This window comes from Salvelinus namaycush, chromosome 30 (genome assembly GCF_016432855.1).
Source record: "Salvelinus namaycush isolate Seneca chromosome 30, SaNama_1.0, whole genome shotgun sequence".
Classification (NCBI taxonomy): domain Eukaryota; kingdom Metazoa; phylum Chordata; class Actinopteri; order Salmoniformes; family Salmonidae; genus Salvelinus; species Salvelinus namaycush.
In genome coordinates, this window is record NC_052336.1 from 24685566 (window position 1) to 24707079 (window position 21514).

The 21514-nt window shown below is 42.2% G+C and overlaps 1 protein-coding gene across 1 annotated transcript in view; it reads right to left on the minus strand.

Annotated features, from left to right (window-relative positions):
* Positions 1-21514, minus strand: part of LOC120024953 (T-cell immunomodulatory protein-like) — a 119760-nt gene that overhangs the window by 61338 nt on the left and 36908 nt on the right. The window contains exon 10 of the mRNA XM_038969341.1: positions 20415-20587. Coding sequence (XP_038825269.1) covers positions 20415-20587 — 173 coding nt within the window. The remainder of the gene's footprint in view (positions 1-20414; positions 20588-21514) is intronic.

A 21514-nucleotide genomic window follows, 5' to 3' on the forward strand; every position in this document is an offset into this window, starting at 1 on the left:
TGCCGGTAGAAATGTGTTCAACATGCACTGACGTAGCTAGCTAGCTAGCAAGTTTACTAGATAGCTCCAGTAGTTACCTTGGCAACCAAACAAACAGACTTGCTAGTTTAGCTAACCAAACCATCACCAGTCCTAGCTTGCTGTTATGAAAATCGATTTCAACAATGACATTAATGTTTTCAATTCGCCTTTTGCTTTCAAAAGGTCCCGTGTGGCTCAGTTGGTAGAGCATGGCGCTTGCAACGCCAGGGTTGTGGGTTCGATTCCCACGGGGGGCCAGTACAAAAAAGTATGAATGTATGTACTTGTAAGTCGCTCTGGATAAGAGCGTCTGCTAAATGACTTAAATGTAAATGTAAATGTAAAAGCAGCTTAAACAATAGAACATGTAAGAATGAACTACTGTACAGCCCATAAATTCTACCGCGCTGATATACCGTGCATTATAGGGAAATAATGCACTCTAGAATGCCCTTCAAGCCAATCAGAAAAAAGTATTCAACAAAGCCATTGTATAACATAGCAATAAGGCCCAAAGGGGTGTGGTATATGGGCAATATACTATGGCAAAGTGCTGTTCTTAGACACAATGTGACCGCTGAGGTGCCTTACTGTACTGCTATTATAAACTGGTTATTAAGATAATTAGAACAGTAAACAAGTCATTTTGTGTCATACCCGTGGCTTTCATCCAAACAGCATTCAGGGCTTGAATGACCTGGTTTATAACTCAAAATATAACTTTTTTTGTCGAATATTACAGCCACTATTCCCATGCCTTCTACATGTGAGCACTTGCGGCAGCATAGGCTACTATGCACAGACTAGTAAAATAATACAACTATGATATTCTGTTCTTTTGAAATACAATTGATTTGTTTTTTAATGTTTCTAAAGAAATGCCTAAACAAAATAATGCATTTCTTTATGATGGTGCATAACACTTGAATAACACTTGACCCTACAGTAACATAAACGAATGACATAATTTATTTGTTTTGTATTGTAATGGTAGGCCTACCTGAAACCTTCCTAAACACAAACAAATTCTATTTTCTTGCAATAGTATTAGGGCTGAAAATTTTACCCAGAATCGTCAAATTTTTCTTCCTGAGAAAATTGCAACCTTACCGGTAATATCCCGGTATTCCCGGAAATGCTATTTAAAAGCATAATAGCAGCCCACAAAAATCTGACATGGTTTTACCACTGTAAATTGAGAAATGTGGACAGGAATCTAACAGTTTCTTGTTGTAATTGTCACAATTTAATCAACTCAAAGTTCTGTCAAAGTCACCACACTACTTCGTTGAATGTAGGTTATTAGCTTAAAGCCTAGTGAACATTTCATTCGCTTTAGCTTACCTTTGACTGAAAGATGTCACCCAGCTTGTTGGCCCTTTTCTCTCCCCTGGCATCTGGCTATCAGTGGGATTTAGTAAGTTTGTGGCTGTTTTTACTTTATGATAACCTGCTTATTGTAGTGACAGTCACAGGGAACATCTCCGCTAAACAAATAGGCTTTGTAGCGGAGATTCAGCACCATGGACCGCGGTTGACCAAATTCCCGCGAACCTGACTCGTCGTTATAGTAACATCATAGAACAATGTTGCAAATGTCTATTCCCTCGAGCGCATTTGTGGACACAATGTACCAGACATTTTGTTAACAGTGAGTAGCTGCAGTTTACATTTTGAGCCTCTGCCAGCGCCACAAAGCTAGTTTGGATATTTGGGAATGTGAGATGGAGATTGCCTTCAGTAACCGAGTCGAGATGTCACGTGTAGCCTAGCCTACACATGCTAGTCAGCGATGCAATTTATAGAAGTCATGCAAGTAAGGGATGTTTTCTATTGAGGGCCTTATGTTGAGTAGGCTAAATATAGTAGGCTGCTTGCGTTGTGATGACTGGTCTAATGTATGAATGAAGCTAGAGAGTTGATACGTCAGTTTCATGCAGCTTTTCACACGTGCATATTTTGTATTTGTGTGGCATAAAAATGGTAGGCTATATTATTTGTCCACGACATTATTATTCTCGGGAAATGGAAGGAGCTTGCTCAGGCAGTCCCGAGATACCGGTCACTGGTATTAATCCCTAAATAGCATATAGGAAATGTATTTATTAGACTGTTAGAAAGCATTGGCTCAGAACGGGAAAGCTAGATGCCTCGCTTTTTTAGTCAAGAGTAGAAAAACAAATGATTTTGCATGACTCCAGGTCAAAATTCTACAAAGATCCAGGGAAAAAAAGAACCATATGCATTTCAGGTAAAATAACAACCCATTGTTCATCTATCAAGACAAATTAGCTAGCAATAGCAAGATAGCTACATTTCAATGAATGTCATCTGTGTTTGACATTCGCCCAAGTTAATATAGTTGTTTCACAGTTGGTTTTGATATTTTAACCTGTGTGTCCTGATCGTGTCTGGTGTGGATGGACAGAGTCAACATAAGCATGAGGGTGCAGGGGCGTGTCCGGTGTAGTCAATATTAGAGGTCAACCGATTACGATTTTTCAACGCCGATACCGATTATTGGAGGACCAAAAAAGGCCGATACCGATTAATCGGCCGATTTTTTAAATGTATTTGTAATAATGACAATTACAACAATACTGAATGAACACTTATTTTAACTTAATATAATACATCAATAAAATCAATTTAGCCTCAAATAAATAATGAAACATGTTCAATTTGGTTTAAATAATGCAAAAACAAAGTGTTGGAGAAGAAAGTAAAAGTGCAATATGTGCCATGTAAGAAAGCTAACGTTTAAGTTCCTTGCTCAGAACATGAGAACATATGAAAGCTGGTGGTTCCTTTTAACATGAGTCTTCAATATTCCCAGGTAAGAAGTTTTAGGTTGTAGTTATTATAGGAATTATAGGACTATTTCTCTCTTTACGATTTGTATTTCATATACCTTTGACTATTGGATGTTCTTATAGGCACTTTAGTACTGCCAGTGTAACAGTATAGCTTCCATCCCTCTCCTCGCCGCTACCTGGGCTCGAACCAGGAACACATCGACAACAGCCACCCTCGAAGCAGCGTTACCCATGCAGAGCAAGGGGAACAACTACTCCAAGTCTCAGAGCGAGTGACGTTTGAAACGCTATTAGCGCGCACCCCGCTAACTAGCTAGAAGCATTGCTTGAAGCATTGCGAAGAACTGCTGGCAAAACGCACGAAAGTGCTGGTTGAATGAATGCTTACGAGCCTGCTGGTGCCTACCATCGCTCAGTCAACAAACGCCAACCCACCCAACCACATCCCAGCTAAATCACCCTATCTTTCCCACAGTGAAGGGATGATAGGTGTTCGATGAGTGCTGATGCGTCGTGACATGATTGGCAGCTTAGAGAGTAATCGAGGCGACAGGAAAAGAACACACCTGCTGATCTGCAAGATGTGCATGATTCGATTCATCAGAAAGAGACGATTCACAGCTTCAAAAGCACTGCTGCCAGCCGTATTCAAAGTCTGTGTCTGTCTTCAGAGACAGCTGGAGATCAAAAACTTTCCAAACAACATTAGCCAGCTGAGACCACAGTGACTGCAACACACCTGTCATTCATCTCAGAGACAAGCTGTAATGTCAGAGAGTGGTCACACAGACCTAAAGTGACCGGGCCTGAATTGGTCATGGTTGTGGTTTCAGATGCATGGTCAAGTTCAATTACGTAGGCTACAATATACATAGACCACCAACAAAAGCTATGTTGTAGAAACACTTCTCTGACAGGTTTGTTTGATTCAAGCCCAGATGTTCACTTCGGGCCTGAACTGTTTGACAACCTGTCCTCTCCTGATATGACTTGAATCAACAAATAAATACAAATGAATTCTCTCATCATGTACTTAAATTCATTATGCTAATAGTATTGGACTTAATGTAATAATTCTATATGTCCTAGTGTGTGGGGACGTACAGTAGGAGGGACAAACCATTGAATTATGTTACAAAATCAATCAAGCCAGAATAAATTGACTTTGACTTGAAAAGGTTTAGGGAGAACGCTGTGGGCCATAAGCCCTTGTCAACCCCCCCTCCCCTTGTCCAAACATCTTCACCATAAATCAACATGTTATGCCGCCCCTCATCCCACTCCAGCCATTGAGCCCAACAGCCCAAACCGTTAATGCAGAACGTTAATTAATTTTCAAACTAAACGGATGGAGAGCGCCGGCTATTATCTCCGGGCTGAGCTGTGGCGGTCCCGTCGAGTATGTTTCGCTCATGGCGGGGAGCGACTTTGATCTGCAAAAGCGGGGAGAATAGAAGAGGGGGAAAGAAAGAAAAACACTCAAGTTTTAATGGCTCTCCAGTGTGCTAATGAACAGAGGGAGAGAGAGAGAAGCCATGTCATGGGAAAGAATATGCGATACTATTCAACGTGATCAATGTAAAGGGAAATCGCTACATCTGGGGATTCTTCACTGTCAATGTTTGTGTGCTCCTGGCTGCCAGTGGGCTGGTCCACTGCTCCCAAGGTAGAAGACTGGAGCAAGTAGAGCTCCTTCCTCGCCTACACAAACTGTGTTGATTTTATTACGACAAACAGCCACTTCATTTGTGCAAAGATGGTAAGTGAGACGCCAACGTGCTGCACAGCAAGATACCTTCCTGATGAAATAAGAGACTATTGATAAAAGTCGTCTCTTTTCCTCCACTAAGTCTATAGACATTACGGAAAATTTTATTATAAGAACTAAGCAACAGCAGCAGATGGTGGTGAGCGACTGGCTAAACATAGATATACTTAGGGGACACTAGCCAAAGAGTGTAGCCATTAGCCGAATCAGAAAGCCAAGCTGAGAATTGTATCAATTTCTTGAAAGAGGAAAAGGTCCACGGGCCATGGACTCAGGGATGGTGGCGGTTGGCTGAAATGGAGCAGATGGCCCGGATGCTGTCCAGGGGACAGACAGTCACAGGACGGATACTGTAACTCATTTGGTTCCTGGTTTTCGGGGCACATTAAGAAAAGCAGATGAGACGTGTCAAGAGTGGTGGTGGGTTGGTCGTTGGCATTGCAATCTGTGTGTCTCATCAGACTCCTGCCCTGGGGAAGGTCACAGGTTAACATGGTTAACATGGTTAACATTTGAAAAGCAGCAGCTGCTGCTGCTTTTCAAATATCAATCTCCTGGTAGCAAAGGCATGCTTCACTGTTGATTGTGATCACATGGCTCTTTAATGCACACAACACACTGATCGGGAAGGAATCCCAGCAACATCTAATATTCAAGTGACACGCGCTGAGACCGACCGCAATGCTCATTTGTTTTTAATCGAATCCGAAAACACTGTGCTGTACTCGGATTTGTGGTCTGGATAATTCCACAGCATTGATGAGGCCAGGGCTTGGTGCTAGTCTATTCATGCTCTGGGTTGGGAGAGAGTGGTTGTGTGTCATTATCCTCAGACAGAGGAGCTCTACAGTGAAGAGGGTTTATACACTAGCATGGCAGGTGGCAGAGTTACATTATGGCATATGTCCTCAAATCAACTGCCAATGTTCCCTCACTGTGAGCGAGGAATCTGGCAAACCCTCTCGTAAACTCACTGCCATTTTGTATAGAAGGAGTCAAGGATGCAAGTGAGGGGAGAAAGAGACTGGGTAAAATGAATAAGAACAGAATGTAAGCAGAAAGAGTGAGACTGCCCCTGACTGAGTTTCTCCAGTCTAAGAACAGTCGGTGAGAGAGTGAGTCACAAGGTTAGCCTTCAGCACAGACAAACAGGTAGCGACTCCAGGACAGAGACTGAGTTCAGACTGCAGGTGAACCAGTCTGAAAGGCCTGGGGCCAGTGACACACAGACAGCCCTCTCAGTCCAAGCTCCTGATTGAGTTCTGAGTGCGCCTCACCTGGACTGAACCCCCTGCTGCTTTCCCTGAGTGTCTCTCAGCTCCATAAAACACCATTCACAGTTTATACAGATGCTGAGAAGAGGAGTGGAGTAAGGGGTAAGGGAGGGTTGGCGTGAAATGGGGTTATAACAGCTCTCTCCTCCTCCTGAGACATATTCCTTTTAGAAATAACTCTGCTGCTCTCCCACTGAGAAAGACTGTCATTAGAAGTCATGCCCGAAATGAACTGCTGGTATTACGTCGCCACATTAGTGAATTATATACAGTACCAGTCAAAAGTTTGGACACACCTACAGTACTCATTCAAGGGTTTTTCTTTATTTTTTACTATTATTTTCTACATTGTAGAATAATAGTGAAGACATCAAAACTATGAAATAACACATAATGTATGGAATCACGTAACAACTAAAAAAAAGTAGCCACCCTTTGCCTTGATGACAGCTTTGAACACTCTTGGCATTCTCTCAACCAGCTTCACCTGGAATGTTTTTTTTTTTAATTAATTTTTTTTAATTAAATTTTATCCCCTTTTCTCCCCAATTTTCGTGGTATCCAATCGCTAGTAATTACTATCTTGTCTCATCGCTACAACTCCCGTACGGGCTCGGGAGAGACGAAGGTCGAAAGCCACGCGTCCTCCGAAGCACAACCCAACCAAGCCGCACTGCTTCTTAACACAGCGCGCCTCCAACCCGGAAGCCAGCCGCACCAATGTGTCGGAGGAAACACCGTGCACCTGGCCCCCTTGGTTAGCGCGCACTGCGCCCGGCCCGCCACAGGAGTCGCTGGAGCGCGATGAGACAAGGATATCCCTACCGGCCAAACCCTCCCTAAACCGGACGACGCTAGCCCAATTGTGCGTCGCCCCACGGACCTCCCGGTCGAGGCCGGCTGCGACAGAGCCTGGGCGCGAACCCAGAGACTCTGGTGGCGCAGCTAGCACTGCGATGCAGTGCCCTAGACCACTGCGCCACCCGGGAGGCTGGAATGCTTTTCAAACAGTCTTGAAGGTGTTCCCACATACGCTGAGCACTTGTTGGTTGCTTTTCCTTCACTCTGTGGTCTAACTCATCCCAAACCATCTCAATTGGGTTGAGGTCGGGTGATTGTGGAGGGCAGGTCATCTGATGCAGCACTCAATCACTCCCCTTCTTGGTCAAATAGCACTTACACAGCCTGGATGTGTGTTGGGTCATTGTCCTGTTGAAAAACAAATTATAGTCCCACTAAGCGCAAAGCAGATGGGATGGCGTATCGCTGCAGAATGCTGTTGTAGCCACACTGGTTAAGTGTGCCTTGAAAAATAAATAAATCACAGACAGGATCACCAGCAAAGCTCCCCCACACCATCACACATCCCTCTCCTCCATGCTTCACAGTTGGAACCGCACATGCGGAGATAATCCGTTCACCTACTCTGAGTCTCACAAACACAGCGGTTTGAACCAAAAATCTCAAATTTGAACTCAGACTAAAAGACAGATTTCCACAGGTCTAATGTACATTGCTCAAGTTTCTTGGACCAAGCAAATATCTTCTTATTGGTGTCCTTTAGTAGTGGTTTCTTTGCAGAAATTTGACCATGAATGCCTGATTCACGCAGTCTCCTCTGAACAGTTGATGTTGAGATGTGTCTGTTACTTGAACTCTGTGAAGCATTTCTTTGGGCTGCAATTTCTGAGGCTGGTAACTCTAATGAACTTATCCTCTGCAGCAGAGGTAACTCTGGGTCTTCCTTTCCTGTGGCGGTCCTCATGAGAGACAGTTTTATCATAGCGCTTGATGGCTTTTGCGACTGCACTTTTTCCGGATTGACTGACCTTCATGTCTTAAAGTAACGATGGACTGTCATTTCTCTTTGCTTATTTGAGCTGTTCATGCCATAATATGGACTTGGTATTTTACCAAAATTAGTGCTATCTTCTGTATACCACCCCTACCTTGTAACAACACAAATGCATTCCAGGTGACTACCTCATGAAGCTGGTTGAGAGAATGCCAAGAGTGTGCAAAGCTGTCATCAAGGCAAAGGGTTGCTAATTTGAAGAATCCCAAACATATTTGGAAAGTAGAGTAAGAGTTTAAACAGTATATATGAGTGTGCTTAAAGTGCATTGAAAGGGCTCTGGGGTGATGCTGACTAATACCCTATTTGATCAGAGCACCATGCACTTCCCTACTTTGTTGGTTTAAAACTGTATAAGGAGGATACAAGAGTGCAACACTTAAATAAATTAACTGTGAGAATGGAAAATACACTCGGCTGACATTCAGATTGCTCTTGACTGCTTCTGCTTTCAGAGACCACTGGATTAGTGGGTTTCTCCAGGATGCACTGTGATAAATATGAAGTGTTTTAACTGGTGCTCATTCTTCAGCGAAAGGACACCTCGCTGAAAGGGTCCCATTACACCGTCATCCATAGATCTCAGCATCACGACCACTCCATCCGAACATATTGATTACCGTCTGTCTGCAACAGCCTCTGAATGCCCAGAGTTATTATGTGCTTGTCAGCTGCTAAATTGGTCAAATGGGTGAAAACCTCTCTTCTGTTGGCATCTGTACAGGAAAGTAGGGATACATCTGTGTGTTTGTGGAGTGTTGCAATGAACCACTCATCTGGCTTGGTTCATACAAGAACAAACAAAATGTGTGTCCATCTATGAAGACAGGGAGAGTAGAGAGTAGATTCTTATTCCCATCACTGGCAACTTCTCCCAAAATCCTCTGACAGTTCCCCTGGAGGACATGTTATGTCCAGGTCAGAGCATGTCCCGCAGGGGAACAGTCCTTAGATTTACGCACGCAAGCATGCACATGGACACACACATGGACACATACACATGCTGTGACCCACTGTATAAAGGGCAGAAATTCACTCTTTCTCCTCCTGAACAAGCCGTCAAATTTGTGCTGATGCTCTGGGGAAAAACATCACCTGAGTCATCATGCTGTCTTGACTGTTCTGTGAGGATCCAAACTGGTCAGATCAGGTTTGCAATGAATAACCTCAACCAGACCCCCTCTCACCTGCAGAGGCGGGGAGGAGGGAACTGTTGGGGGTTAACAACTCATGTCCTGTTGTAAATCAAGAGAAGATTCAGGTCTCCCTCTCTAAATTCACCAAAGGAATGTGCCTTTGTTTCAAGAAACTTTCCCCGCCGAAACTCAACACGTTCAAAAGCGAATAGTGGAAAAATATTTCTAACATAGAACGTGTGGAATGGAGTGTAAAGAACACTAATGTTGTTTTGATATCATTAAAAATGTTAAAAGGAAATACTGTAACTTGGAAAGTATACCCACGACATGTGTGAAGTGTCCATCCTATGCTTTGTGGATGAAATATGAAAATGATGAATGTGTTTCTGTTAACTTCTTCGGGCTAGGGGGAAGTATTCGGAAGTTCGGATGACTGAGGTGCCCAAAGTAAACTGCCTGTTACTCAGGCCCAGAAGCTAGGATATGCATATAATTGGTAGTATTGGATAGAAAACACTCTGAAGTTTCTAAAACTGTTAAAATAATGTCTGAGTATAACAGAACTGATATGGCAGGCGAAAAACCGAGGAGAATCCATCCGGAAATGTTTTGTTGTTGAGGTCACAGCCCATTCAAATCCTTGTTTATGGGAGATTCAAAGGAATACCTCCCAGATTGCAGCTCCTATGGCTTCCACTAGATGTCAACAGTCTTTAGAAAGGGTTTCAGGCTTGTTTTTTTTTTATTAGCTAGAATTTGTTGTTTTTCTAGGTGGCTCTCATTTTGACTGCAGTGTTGTGGCGCACGTGGATGAGGGTGCACACTTCGTTATTTATCTCCGGTATTGAACACACTATTCTCCGTCTTAAATTTTATCATTTATTTACATATTAGGGTACCTGAGGATTGATTAGAAACATTGTTTGACTTGTTTGGAGGAAGTTTATTGGTAACTTTTGAGATTCCTTTGTATGCATTTTGAATGAGGGGAAAAGGTGGATTACTGAATCAAGCGCGCCAACTAAACTGACTTTTTTGGGATATAAAGAAGGACTTTATCAACAAAAAAAAAAAACATTTGTTATGTAGCTGGAACCCTTGGGATTGCAAACAGAGGAAGATCTTCAAAGGTAAGTGATTTATTCTATCTCTATTTCTGACTTTCGTGACGCCTCTGCTGGTTTGGAAAATGTTTTTAATGCTTTTGTATGCGGGGCGCTGTCCTCAGATAATCGCATGGTATGCTTTGACCATAAAGCCTTTTTGAAATTTGACAAAGTGGCTGGATTAACAAAAAGTTAAGCTTATAAATTATGTATGACTCTTGTAATTTCATGAATGTTTAATATTACGATTTTTGTATTTAGAATTTTGCGCTCTGCAATTTCACCGGATGTTGTCGAGGTGGGGCGCTAGCGGCACGTCTAGTCCAAAGAGGTTTTAAGAGAGGGATGTGATTTTAGGAGCCATAATAGATAATTGTTTTACATAAACTTTGCACAGTGACAAGTCACGTCCCTGAGTGAGGTCAGAGAGCCTGTCAGCCTGACGGAACCGCCCTTTTGAACAAACTGTATAAAATGATGGGTTAAGAATGAACATATCAGACCAGAAGAGCATGAAGCTGGACATTGGTCTGAACTTTGAATCTCAACACGAGGTAGAAAAGATAAACTGACCTCCCGGACAATCACTGGTATGGCTGATTAGCTGTCCGAAGTAAAGTATCTAGAAAAGCTCATTTAAGTGGGACCATTCTACTACTCTGCTCAAACCATCTTATTAAGCTACTCTCATCATCCCACTGGGAACCATCGACACGGCTGGCTAGCCCTTCTTCAAAAGAGGCATCTTCAGGAGCGAATGGAAGGAAAATCAACTCTGCAGTTCTGTTCAGGACTACACGACAAGTCACCAGATAACTACAAAGAAGAACAGTAGAAGACTTGTTGGAACCATTTTTGGACAATCAGAGCCTTAAAAGCGTGCTGCGAAAAGGCCCAACGCCCTTTCCAAGGCTGCACTGTCCACCTAGCGAGATCCACAGCGAACCAAGGAATTTCACATAAATACATTCATGATTTCTTACTCCAAGTTGGCGGCGGTTCGTCTGCAAAGTATAGGATTACTGTAAGTGAGAGTAGTTTCTAAATGTACCAACGCTAACTTCTCTGGGGTATGTGAGACAGTAGCGTCCCACCTCTTCAACAGCCAGTGAAACTGCAGGGCGCCAAATTCAAATACAGAAATACTCATTATAAAAATTCAGAAAACAAAACATATTTTACATTGGTTTAAGTGTCTCTGTCCCTCTCTCTCTGCCCCCCTCTCCATGTCTTTCGTAACAAGCATTCATATGGTTGTCAGTCCACTAGGGACCTGTTTTTAACGTTTTAAGTGTGTATGTTTATCCTGTGTTATCATTTAATTAGCTGGTACATGTAAATAAATAATTAAGCCAATTTTTGTAGTACTGAATCATAAGTAAGGCTCATGTTTTTGTAGATGCAGGAGGTTACGACTGTTCAGAATGATGATATGATACGTGGTATGATTAATAACTTGACTGTTTATAGATGTGATAGGTAAAGACCTTCTAGAGTTTAATTAGGGAGATGATAACTCTTTAAAGAACCGCTCTCGTGGTTCCTAATGAGTTAATTGTTTCATGATTCATTTAAATCGGGTAACAATTAAACCTATTTAGGTAATTAGATAAATAAGTCTTCAGATTAATGTTAGTCAAGTCAAGACAATGCTGTCATACAGACAGTCACAGTCCCACTAACTAAACCACTGAAACACTACAACACTACTCCATCCTCAGAGGTATAGAATCCATTCTGTTTGCGTTGAAGAGCTGTCTGAAATATACACAACCTACACTGACTGTACAAAACATTAAAAAACACCTTCCTAATATTGAGTTGCACACACCTCTTTTGCCCTCAGAACAGCCTCACTTCGTCAAGGCATGGACTCTATAAGGTGTCGAAATCGATCCCGAGGAATGCTGGCCCATGTTGACTCCAATGCTTCCCACAGCTGTGTCAAGCTGGCTGGATGTCCTTTAGGTGGTGGACCATTCTTGATACACACAGGAAACTGTTGAGTGTGAAAAACCCAGCAGCATTGCAGTTATTGACACAATCAAACCTGGCACCTACTACCATACCCTTTTCAAAGGTACTTCAATCTTTGGTCTTGCCCATTCACCCGCTGAATGGCACACATACACAATCCATGTCTCAATTATCTCAAGGATTAAAAATCCTTTGTTAACCTGGCTCCTCACCTTCATCTACACTGATTGAAGTGGATTTAACAGGTGACATCAATAAGGGATCATAGCTTTCACCTGGATTCACCTGGTTAGTCTATGTCAACGGTCTCAAACTCATTCCACGGAGGTCCGAGTGTCTACAGGTTTGAGTTTTTTCCTTTCAATTAAGACCTAGACAACCAGGTTGATGGCAGTTCGTTACTAATTAGTGACCTCAATTCATCAATCAAGTACAAGGGTGGAAAGAAAACCCGCAGACACTTGGCCCTCTGTGGAATGAGTTCGACACATGTGTTCTATGTCATGGAAATAGTTGTTCCTAATGTTTTGTACACTCAGTGTATGAGAGCAGTGAAGATCCAACATCATGATAATCCATTTGGGAAAAGCATGAGGGAATATATGACAATGCATGTGTGAGAGTGTGGACATGTTTTACTATTCTTGTAGTGAGTGCTATAAACAAACAAAACAAACATTTGACCACCTGGGGAAATTGTGTTAGTCCCCACGAGGTCAAATGCTATTTCTAAGGGGTTTAAGGTTAGAATTAGTGTTAGAATTACGTTAAGTGTTAGTAGCTCGGGTTAGGAGCTAGGGTTAAGGTTAGGTTTTTTGGGTTAGGGAGTACAGGTTAGGGTTAATGATTAGGGGTTAGGGAAAATAGGAATTTGAATGGGATTGAATTGTGTCCCCACAAGGTTAGCTGTACAAGACTGTGTGTATTTGTGAGTGTTTGGAAACAGTGGGTGAGAGAGTGAGTGACTTGTGTGTAGCCAGCAGAGCAGAAACCTCCATCTGGGAGAAGTGTGATGAAGTAATCAAGTGCATGTTGTATGATGCAGAGAAGCACACTCCTTACTGCGGGCACAGTGGAAGAGCCCAAAGAGGAGGTACCCAAACTACCAATCTAACTCCCATTGAACCTGACACAAAAAAACTGGTGTCCCTATAGGATGACAAACCATGTTACACTGAACAAAAATATAAATCGCAACATGCTAAAAGACTTTAATGAGCAAGCCTTCCTTCATGGCCAGGCCTCTGTAAATTGGTAGAGAATCAGCTTGATCCCCTCTGTCGAAGACGCTTGGACCTTCTTTTTTGATATAGCCAGTGGTATTGTTAACAAACACGCTCCCATAAAGAAAATGAGAATAAAAACAGGTTCAGCCCCTGGATTGACCATGGTCTTGCAGAGTTACTCCACCTCAAGAATTGCATTTGGCAAAAGGCTCGGCACACGCATTCTCAGGCTGACTGGCTCTCGTTCAGGATAATGGGAAATAAGTGCACTCAGGCTATCCGGAAGGCCAAAGTTAGTTACTTGAAGGAGAAGTTCTCTCTGTGTGGGTCTAACTCCAACAAGTTCTGGAAAATGGTTAAACGGTTCAAGACCTGTAGAATAAACCCTCCTCCTCACAGCTGCCCATGTCCCTTAAAGTTGATGATGTGGTTGTTACTGACAAGAAGCACATGGCTGAGCTCTTTAACTTCTTGACGCTAGGGGTCAGATTTTTTTATATATTTTTTTAAATAACGTTCCCAAGGTAAACAGACTATTTCTCAGGTCCAGATCGTAGAATATGCATATAATTTACAGATTAGGATAGAAAACACTCCAAAGTTTCCAAAACTGTCAAAATATTGTCTGTGAGTATAACAAAACTGATTCTGCAGGCGAAAACCTGAGAAAATATAACCCGGAAGTGATATTTAAAAAGAAAAATCTGTGTTTCCTGGCCAGTCTTTCTTCCATTTAAAGGGGTATCAACCAGATTCCTTTTCCAATGGCTTCCTCAGGCTGTGACCAGGCTTAAGACATAGTTTCAGGCTTTTATTTTGAAAAATGAACGAGATTTTTCAAAAGTAGTCAGGTGTCCTCTGAATAGTTCCTGCGCGCGAGAGGGGAGCTCTCCATTTTCCTTTTCTTTCTTATTGAATAGGTTACGGTGCGGTTGAAATATTATCGATTATGTTTGTTAAAAACAACCTGAGGATTGATTATAAAAAACATTTGACATGTTTCTACGACCATTACGGATACTTTTTGGAATGTTCGTCGAACGGAACGAGGCTGTAGTTTTCTGAACATAACGCGCAACCCAAACGGCGTTTTTTTCTTATAAAAGTAATATTTATCGAACAAAAAGAACATTTGTTGTGTAACTGGGAGTCTCGTGAGTGCAAACATCCGAAGATTATCAAAGGTAAGCGATTCATTTTATTGCTTTTCTGACTTTCGTGACCATGCTAATTTGGGGCTAGCTGTTGTAGCATTGATTGATACACTCACAAAAGCTTGGATTTCTTTCTCTGTAAAGCATTTTTTTTTTTTTTATCTGACACGATGGGTGGATTAACAACAAGCTAAGCTGTGTGTTGGTATATTTCACTTGTGATTGCATGATTATAAATATTTTTAGTAATATTTTTGAATTTGGCGCCCTGCAATTCAGCGGTTGTTTAGGGAAATGATCCCGTAATCGGGATCTGTGCGCAGAAAGGTTAAATCACCACTTCATTAAGTCAGGATTCCTATTTGACTCAGCCATGCCTCCTTGCCTGTCCAACATTTCCTCTTCTCCCACACCTTTTAATGCGACTATCCCCGATGCATCTCCCTCTTTTCCCCCTGCCCCGCTACAAAGTTTCTTCCTGCAGGCAGTCACTGAGTCTGAGGTGCTCCTGAAACTTGACCCCAAAAAAACATCTGGGTCAGATGGTTTAAACCCTTTCTTCTTTAAGGTTGCTGCCCCTATCATCGCCAAGCCTATCTCCAACCTTTTTAACCGGTCTCTCCTTTCTGGGGAGGTTCCCATTGCTTGGAAGGCAGCCACAGTTCGTCCTCTATTTAAAGGGGGAGATCAAGCTGATCCTAACTGTTATAGACCTATTTCTATTTTGCCCTGTTTATCAAAAGTGCTGGAAAAACTTGTCAATAATCAACTGACTGGCTTTCTTGATGTCTATAGTATTCTCTCGGGTATACAATCTGTTTTCCGCTCAGGTTATAGATGTGTCACTGCAACCTTAAAGGTCCTCAATGATGTCACCGTTGCCCTTGATTCTAAGCAATATTGTGCTGCTATTTTTATTGACTTGGCCAAAGAAATCTGCTGTCTCAGCCACTGCCTGTCACCAAGGAAGTGCCTCAAGGCTCGATCCTAGGCCCCACACTCTTCTCAATTTACAGCAACAACATAGCTCAGGCAGTAGGAAGCTCTCTCATCCATTTATATGCAGATGATACAGTCATACTCAGCTGGCCCCTGCCTGTATTTTGTGTTAAATGCTCTAGAACAAAGCTTTCTTAGTGTCCAACAAGCTTTCTCTACCCTTAACCTTGTTCTGAACTCCACCAAAACAGAGGTCATATGGTTTGGTAAGAAGAGTGCCTCTCTCCACACAAGTGTGATTACTACCTCTGAGGGTTCAGAGCTTGAGGTAGTCACCTCATACAAGTACTTGGGAGTATGGCTAGACAGTACACTGTCCTTCTCCCCGCACATATCAAAGCTGCAGGCTAAAGTTAAATCTAGACTTGGTCTCCTCTATCGTAATCGTTCCTCTTTCACCCCAGCTGCCAAACTAACCCTGATTCAGATGACCATCCTACCCATGCTAGAGTATGGAGACATAATTTATAGATCGGCAGGTAAGGGTGCTCTTGAGTGGCTAGATGTTCTTTACCATTCAGCCATCAGATTAACACCAATGCTCCTTATAGGAAACATCACTGCACTCTATACTCCTCTGTAAACTGGTCATCTCTGTATACCCGTCGCAAGACCCACTGGTTGATGCTTATTTATAAAACCCTCTTAGGCCTCACTCCCCCCTATCTGAGATATCTACTGCAGCCCTCATCCTCCACATACAACACCCGTTCTGCCAGTCACATTTTGTTAAAGGTCCCCAAAGCACACACATCCCTGGGTTGCTCGTCTTTTCAGTTTGCTGCAGCTAGCGACTGGAACGAGCTGCAACAAACACTCAAACTGGACAGTTTTATCTCCATCTCTTCATTCAAAGACTCAGTCATGGACACTCTTACTGACAATTGTGGCTGCTTTACGTGATGTATTGTTGTCTCTACCTTCTTGCCCTTTGTGCTGTTGTCTGTGTCCAATAATGTTTGTACCATGTTTTGTGCTGCGACCATGTTGTTTTGCTACCATGTTGTTGTCATGTTGTGTTGCTACCGTGCTGTTTTGTCATGTGTTGCTGCCTTGCTTTGTTGTGGTCTTAGGTCTCTCTTGTCGTGATGTGCGTTTTGTCCTATATTTATATGTAATTAAAATAAATTTTAAAAAATCTTAATCCCAGCCCCCGTTCTTGCAGGAGGTCTTTTGCCATTTGGTAGGCCGTCATTGTAAATAAGAATTTGTTCTTAACTGACTTGCCTAGTTAAATAAATAAATGTAATGTGTTGGTCTCATGATTCATGAGCTGAAATAAAAGATCCCCTTACGCACAAAAAGCTTTTCTCTAAAATGTTGTGCACACATTTGTTAAAAACTCTGTTAGTGAGCATTTCTCGTTTGACAAGATAATCCATCTACCTGACAGGTGTGGCATATCAAGAAGCTGACTAAACCTCTCTGGGATAGGGTCTAGTTTCCTGAATTTCCGCCTGACTGACGTGCCCAAAGTAAACTGCCTGTTACTCAGGCCCAGAAGCCAGGATATGCATATAATTGGTAGCATTGGATAGAAAACACTTTGAAGTTTCTAAAACTGTTAAAATAATGTCTGAGATTATAACAGAATTGATATGGCAGGCTAAAATCCAAAGAAAAACCAACAGGAATTATTAATTTTTCTTTAGGTCCCAGGCTCTTATAATGGAAACCTATTGTTCCTATGTAATTCCCCTCCGGGATTGCAATTCCTATGGCTTCCACTAGATGTCAGTCTTTATTATTTCTATCTCTACTTTGCACATTCTTCCACTGCAAATCTACCATTCCAGTGTTTTACTTGCTATATTGTATTTACTTCGCCACCATGGCCTTTTTTTTGTCTTTACCTCCCTTATCTCACCTCATTTGCTCACATTGTATATAGACTTATTTTTCTACTGTATTATTGACTGTATGTTTGTTTTACTCCATGTGTAACTGTGTTGTTGTTTGTGTCGAAATGCTTTGCTTTATCTTGGCCAGGTCGCAATCGTAAATGAGAACTTGTTTTCAACTTGCCTACCTGGTTAAATAAAGGTGAAATAAAAATAAAAATAAATACAATTCAAGGTTTCAGGCTTGTTTCTTGAAAAACGAGCAGGAATTTTCAGTTTTAGTGAAGAGAGCACCAGAACAATATCAGTCTTTCGGCGTGCCGTGAAGAGAGTGAGCGCTTACAAATTTTACTTTCCTATTAAACATACTACTTCCGTATTAAATATTATAGTTTATTTACATTTTAGGGTACCTGATGATTAAATAGAAACATCGTTTGACTTGTTTGGACTAAGTTTAGTGGTAGCTTTTGGACTCCTTTGTCTGCATGCTGAACGAGTGGATTACTGAAATCGATGGCGCCAACTAAACTGACTTTTTGGGATATAAAGAAGGATTTTATCTAACAAAACAATCATTGATGTTGTAGCTGGGACCCTTGGGATTGCAAACAGAGGAAGATTTTCAAAAGTAAGTGATTAATTTAGTCGCTATTTGTGATTTTGTGAAGCCTGTGCTGGTTGAAAAATATGGGGCGCCATCCTCAGACAATCGCATGGTATGCTTTCACTGTAAAGCCTATTGTAAACCGGACAACGCAGTTATATTAACAAGAATTTAAGCTTTTAAATGATATAAGATACTTGTATGTTCATGAATGTTTAATATTACAATTATTTATTTGAATTGCGCACCCTCCAATTTCACCGGATGTTGTTGACAGGTGTAAAAACAGCATGATCATTACACAAGTGCACCTTATGCTGGGGACAATAAAAGGCCACTAAAATGTGCAGTTTTGTGACAACACAATGCCACAAATGTCTCAAGTTGAGGGAGCGTGCAATTGGTATGATGACTGCAAGAAGGTTCACCAGAGCTGTTGCCAGAGAATTTGGCAGTATGTCCAACCGGCCTCACAACCACACACCACATGTATGGCATTGTGTGGGCGAGCGGTTTGCTGATGTCAACGTTGTGAACAGAGTGCCCCATGGTGGCGGTGGGGTTATGGTATGGGCAGGCATAAGCTATGGACAAACATTCTACGTTCCAGTTCCCGCCAATATTCAGCAATTTTGCACAGCCATTGAAGAGGAGTGGGACAACATTCCACAGGCAACAGCCTGATCAACTCTATGCAAAGGAGATGTGTTGCGCTGCATGAGGCAAATGGCTGTCACACCAGATACTGACTGGTTTTCTGATCCACGTCCCTACCTTTTTTTTAAGGTATCTGTGAGCAACAGATCTGTATTCCCAGTCATGTGAAATCCATAGATTAGGGCGTAATGAATTTATTTCAATTGACTGATTTCCTTATATGAACTGTAACTCTGTAAAATCTTCAAAATTGTTGCATGTTGCGTTTATAATTTTACTGCTAAACTAATGAAGCAACAATGAATCTTCAACTGCTAAGGGCCTGAAATGCATATTTTTTGATTGACACCTTCTCAGACGAGTCAATAAAAGCCTGAGGCTGATGGCTCTGGCATAGAGTGTTGCTCATTCAATTAAAACATGATAATACTATTTGAAAAGGTCAAATGTCAATCTCTTTGGCAGGAAATAGGTTGGAGACTGCCGTGCTTAAACACTGTGTGCCATGGCGCCTCAAACGAGCCCCCGAGCAGCTATTACCATTCATCACAGCCACTCTGCAGGGACGAGACCATCGCAACGTTTTTCCCTATCCCTCGTTACATAGGAACTTGTTTGTTTTGACTTCCAGTTTCCAACACGACACATTGATTGGTTCCCAGAAACAAAATGGCTTTTTGGGCTCATCTTAAAATTCAAATATACATTTATTCTGTAACGATAGGAAGTGTGTGGCTAGGCAGGACTTTCATCCATAACCCAGCTAGAAATAACAAGCGAATGGGAGCGAAAGAATAGAAGAGAAAAAAAAGAGATTGTGAGAGAGAGAACGAGAGAGAGAGAGTGGGAGGCACATTAAACTGGCCAAACATTTGGCAAGCAGAGTCTGTTCGAGCACAGAGTACACCCAACCAATGAACACCAATGCGGCACGCAACCGCAGACAATTACAAACTAATGTCAAGATGTATGAAAATGTAGGCTAGATCTACACAATGTCACAAATACAGGCCATTACCGGGTCTTGGGATGAAACCGGATCATCTGTTTTGATGGTATTTCTACAGTACTACATACCAACAACATGGTTTGTAGTTACTGACAAGAGAGTCCGTATTAATCGTCACCATCGTCAAATCATCACAGCCATCTTCTGTCCATGTGCCTCATCTGGTTTTAAACTATCACCCTGGATTGGTCATGTATGATGGTTGGTACAGGGCTTAATATGTGATTCAATTCCATGGCTCAAAGACATGGACTTGGTGGAATTAGAATAGGCCTCCCAGGATGAAGGTGACCCAAAGAGAAGAAGGATTTAAGCTGCCAGAGAGATTCGACTGACCCTCCACCGGAAATTAAGGTGCACATGTTCGAGTATGTGTGTGTGTGTGTTTCACCAATGTCCCAAAAATGTTCCACAACTTCCTTACTTTGTCTTTGTCTATTATGACGTCACACAGAAGGAAGAGAACAATCGGCATTAAAAGGCCTAGCTTTGGCCCTGTCCTGACTGATATCTTATCTCAATCTACGGGCTGCTGATAACCCACACATCCTCTTCCTGCTGTCTGTCCTCTCTGACCGTGCCACCTCATCCCAGGGTCAGGAGCGTTTTAAAGACTGCTGCTAACTTTGGCTCTTATCGGTCATGTCTCCACGGTGAAGTGTGACCTGGGGCTTTCACTTCATCACTGAACATTCATTCCTCTAATCTATTTAAATCTAAAGCCATTCAAGGTTAGAATTACATGTTTTATATGGATATTGACACATAATATTGGCCTTCAACGTACAATCATACTGTCTGCACACTAATCTAATCCAAAAAGCATTTCGGGTCAGTGAACATAAAATAGATAATTGAAAGTCGTGGCGATTACTATTCTTATTCTTATCTAACAGAGCCTAATCTGACCTGGCATGAGACCTCTCCCCTAATACATTTTTCCTATGGGTCAGTGTGCCACTCACCTCCCGCTAGTATTGCGCAGGATGACCAGGGCGTCAGGGAAGCCATCCATGTTGTAGTCTCCCAGGTGCAGGGTGATGGGGTTGTGGAGCTCCCCAGCAGGAGGGGTGGTCTGGGGGGGCACGAAGCCCCAGAGAGTCTCCCTCCACTGGAAATCTGTCAGGACTGGCACCCACTGCAACAGGAGAGAAAACAATGACGCTGGTTCAGCTCATTGATGATACAGTATACTACACCGAAATGAGACTCGGAGCGAAAAGAAAATGAAACAACATTGACTATTATTAACTGCTGGTCTATTTAGCAGAACTGACATCGCGGTGAGAGCGGGCTCAGTAGGGTTGCTGAATCACCGCCATTAATGCCACAAGTCAAAAGATAGAAATGAGTGCTAGGGCAGAGGGCATTTCTTCCTTCCTGTTCCCAGCAATAAAACAGTTATTTTCCATCAGAACATATTTTGTATTTGAAAAGAGCTGCAGAAATTAGATCTATCACTGTGAAACCCACTGTGACTGTGTGGCCCATCCTTGACCTCCCTTGATTATACAGTACCATGATAAATATTGCAGTGAAAGAGATCATACTATCAAAAATCATACTAACTACTGTGGGTAAATTGACATTAAATTATATTTACAAAAACGTACGCACTCACGACTGTAAGTCGCTAAGGATAAGAGCGCCTGCTAAATGACTAAAATGTAAATATTGAATTAGTCACTGAACACATAACGAATAGTGAATAAAATCCAAAGTAAGATTCCGTAATAGAGTGTTGCATCCACTGCTAAAAATGGCAAGTCTCACAGAGCGACATCCTCAGATACCATCATTAGTAACCGTTTTCTGAATGGACGGATGTGAATACGAGAACTACACAAAGAGCTTTAAAAAGAGAGGGCAGCGGGGATAGGACCTATTCTTTATGCAGCTGAACGCCTCTCTCTGTTTTCCCCTCGTCTCCACAAGGCCCACCTATTATTGGAAAGCGCTGGGGAGGCGGGAATGCAGATGCCATGGGTTTAAATATTCATGAATGTTAAACAGGAAAAGCCAGGTGCATCTCTGCACATTATATCCGCCAGAGGAAGCGCCACGC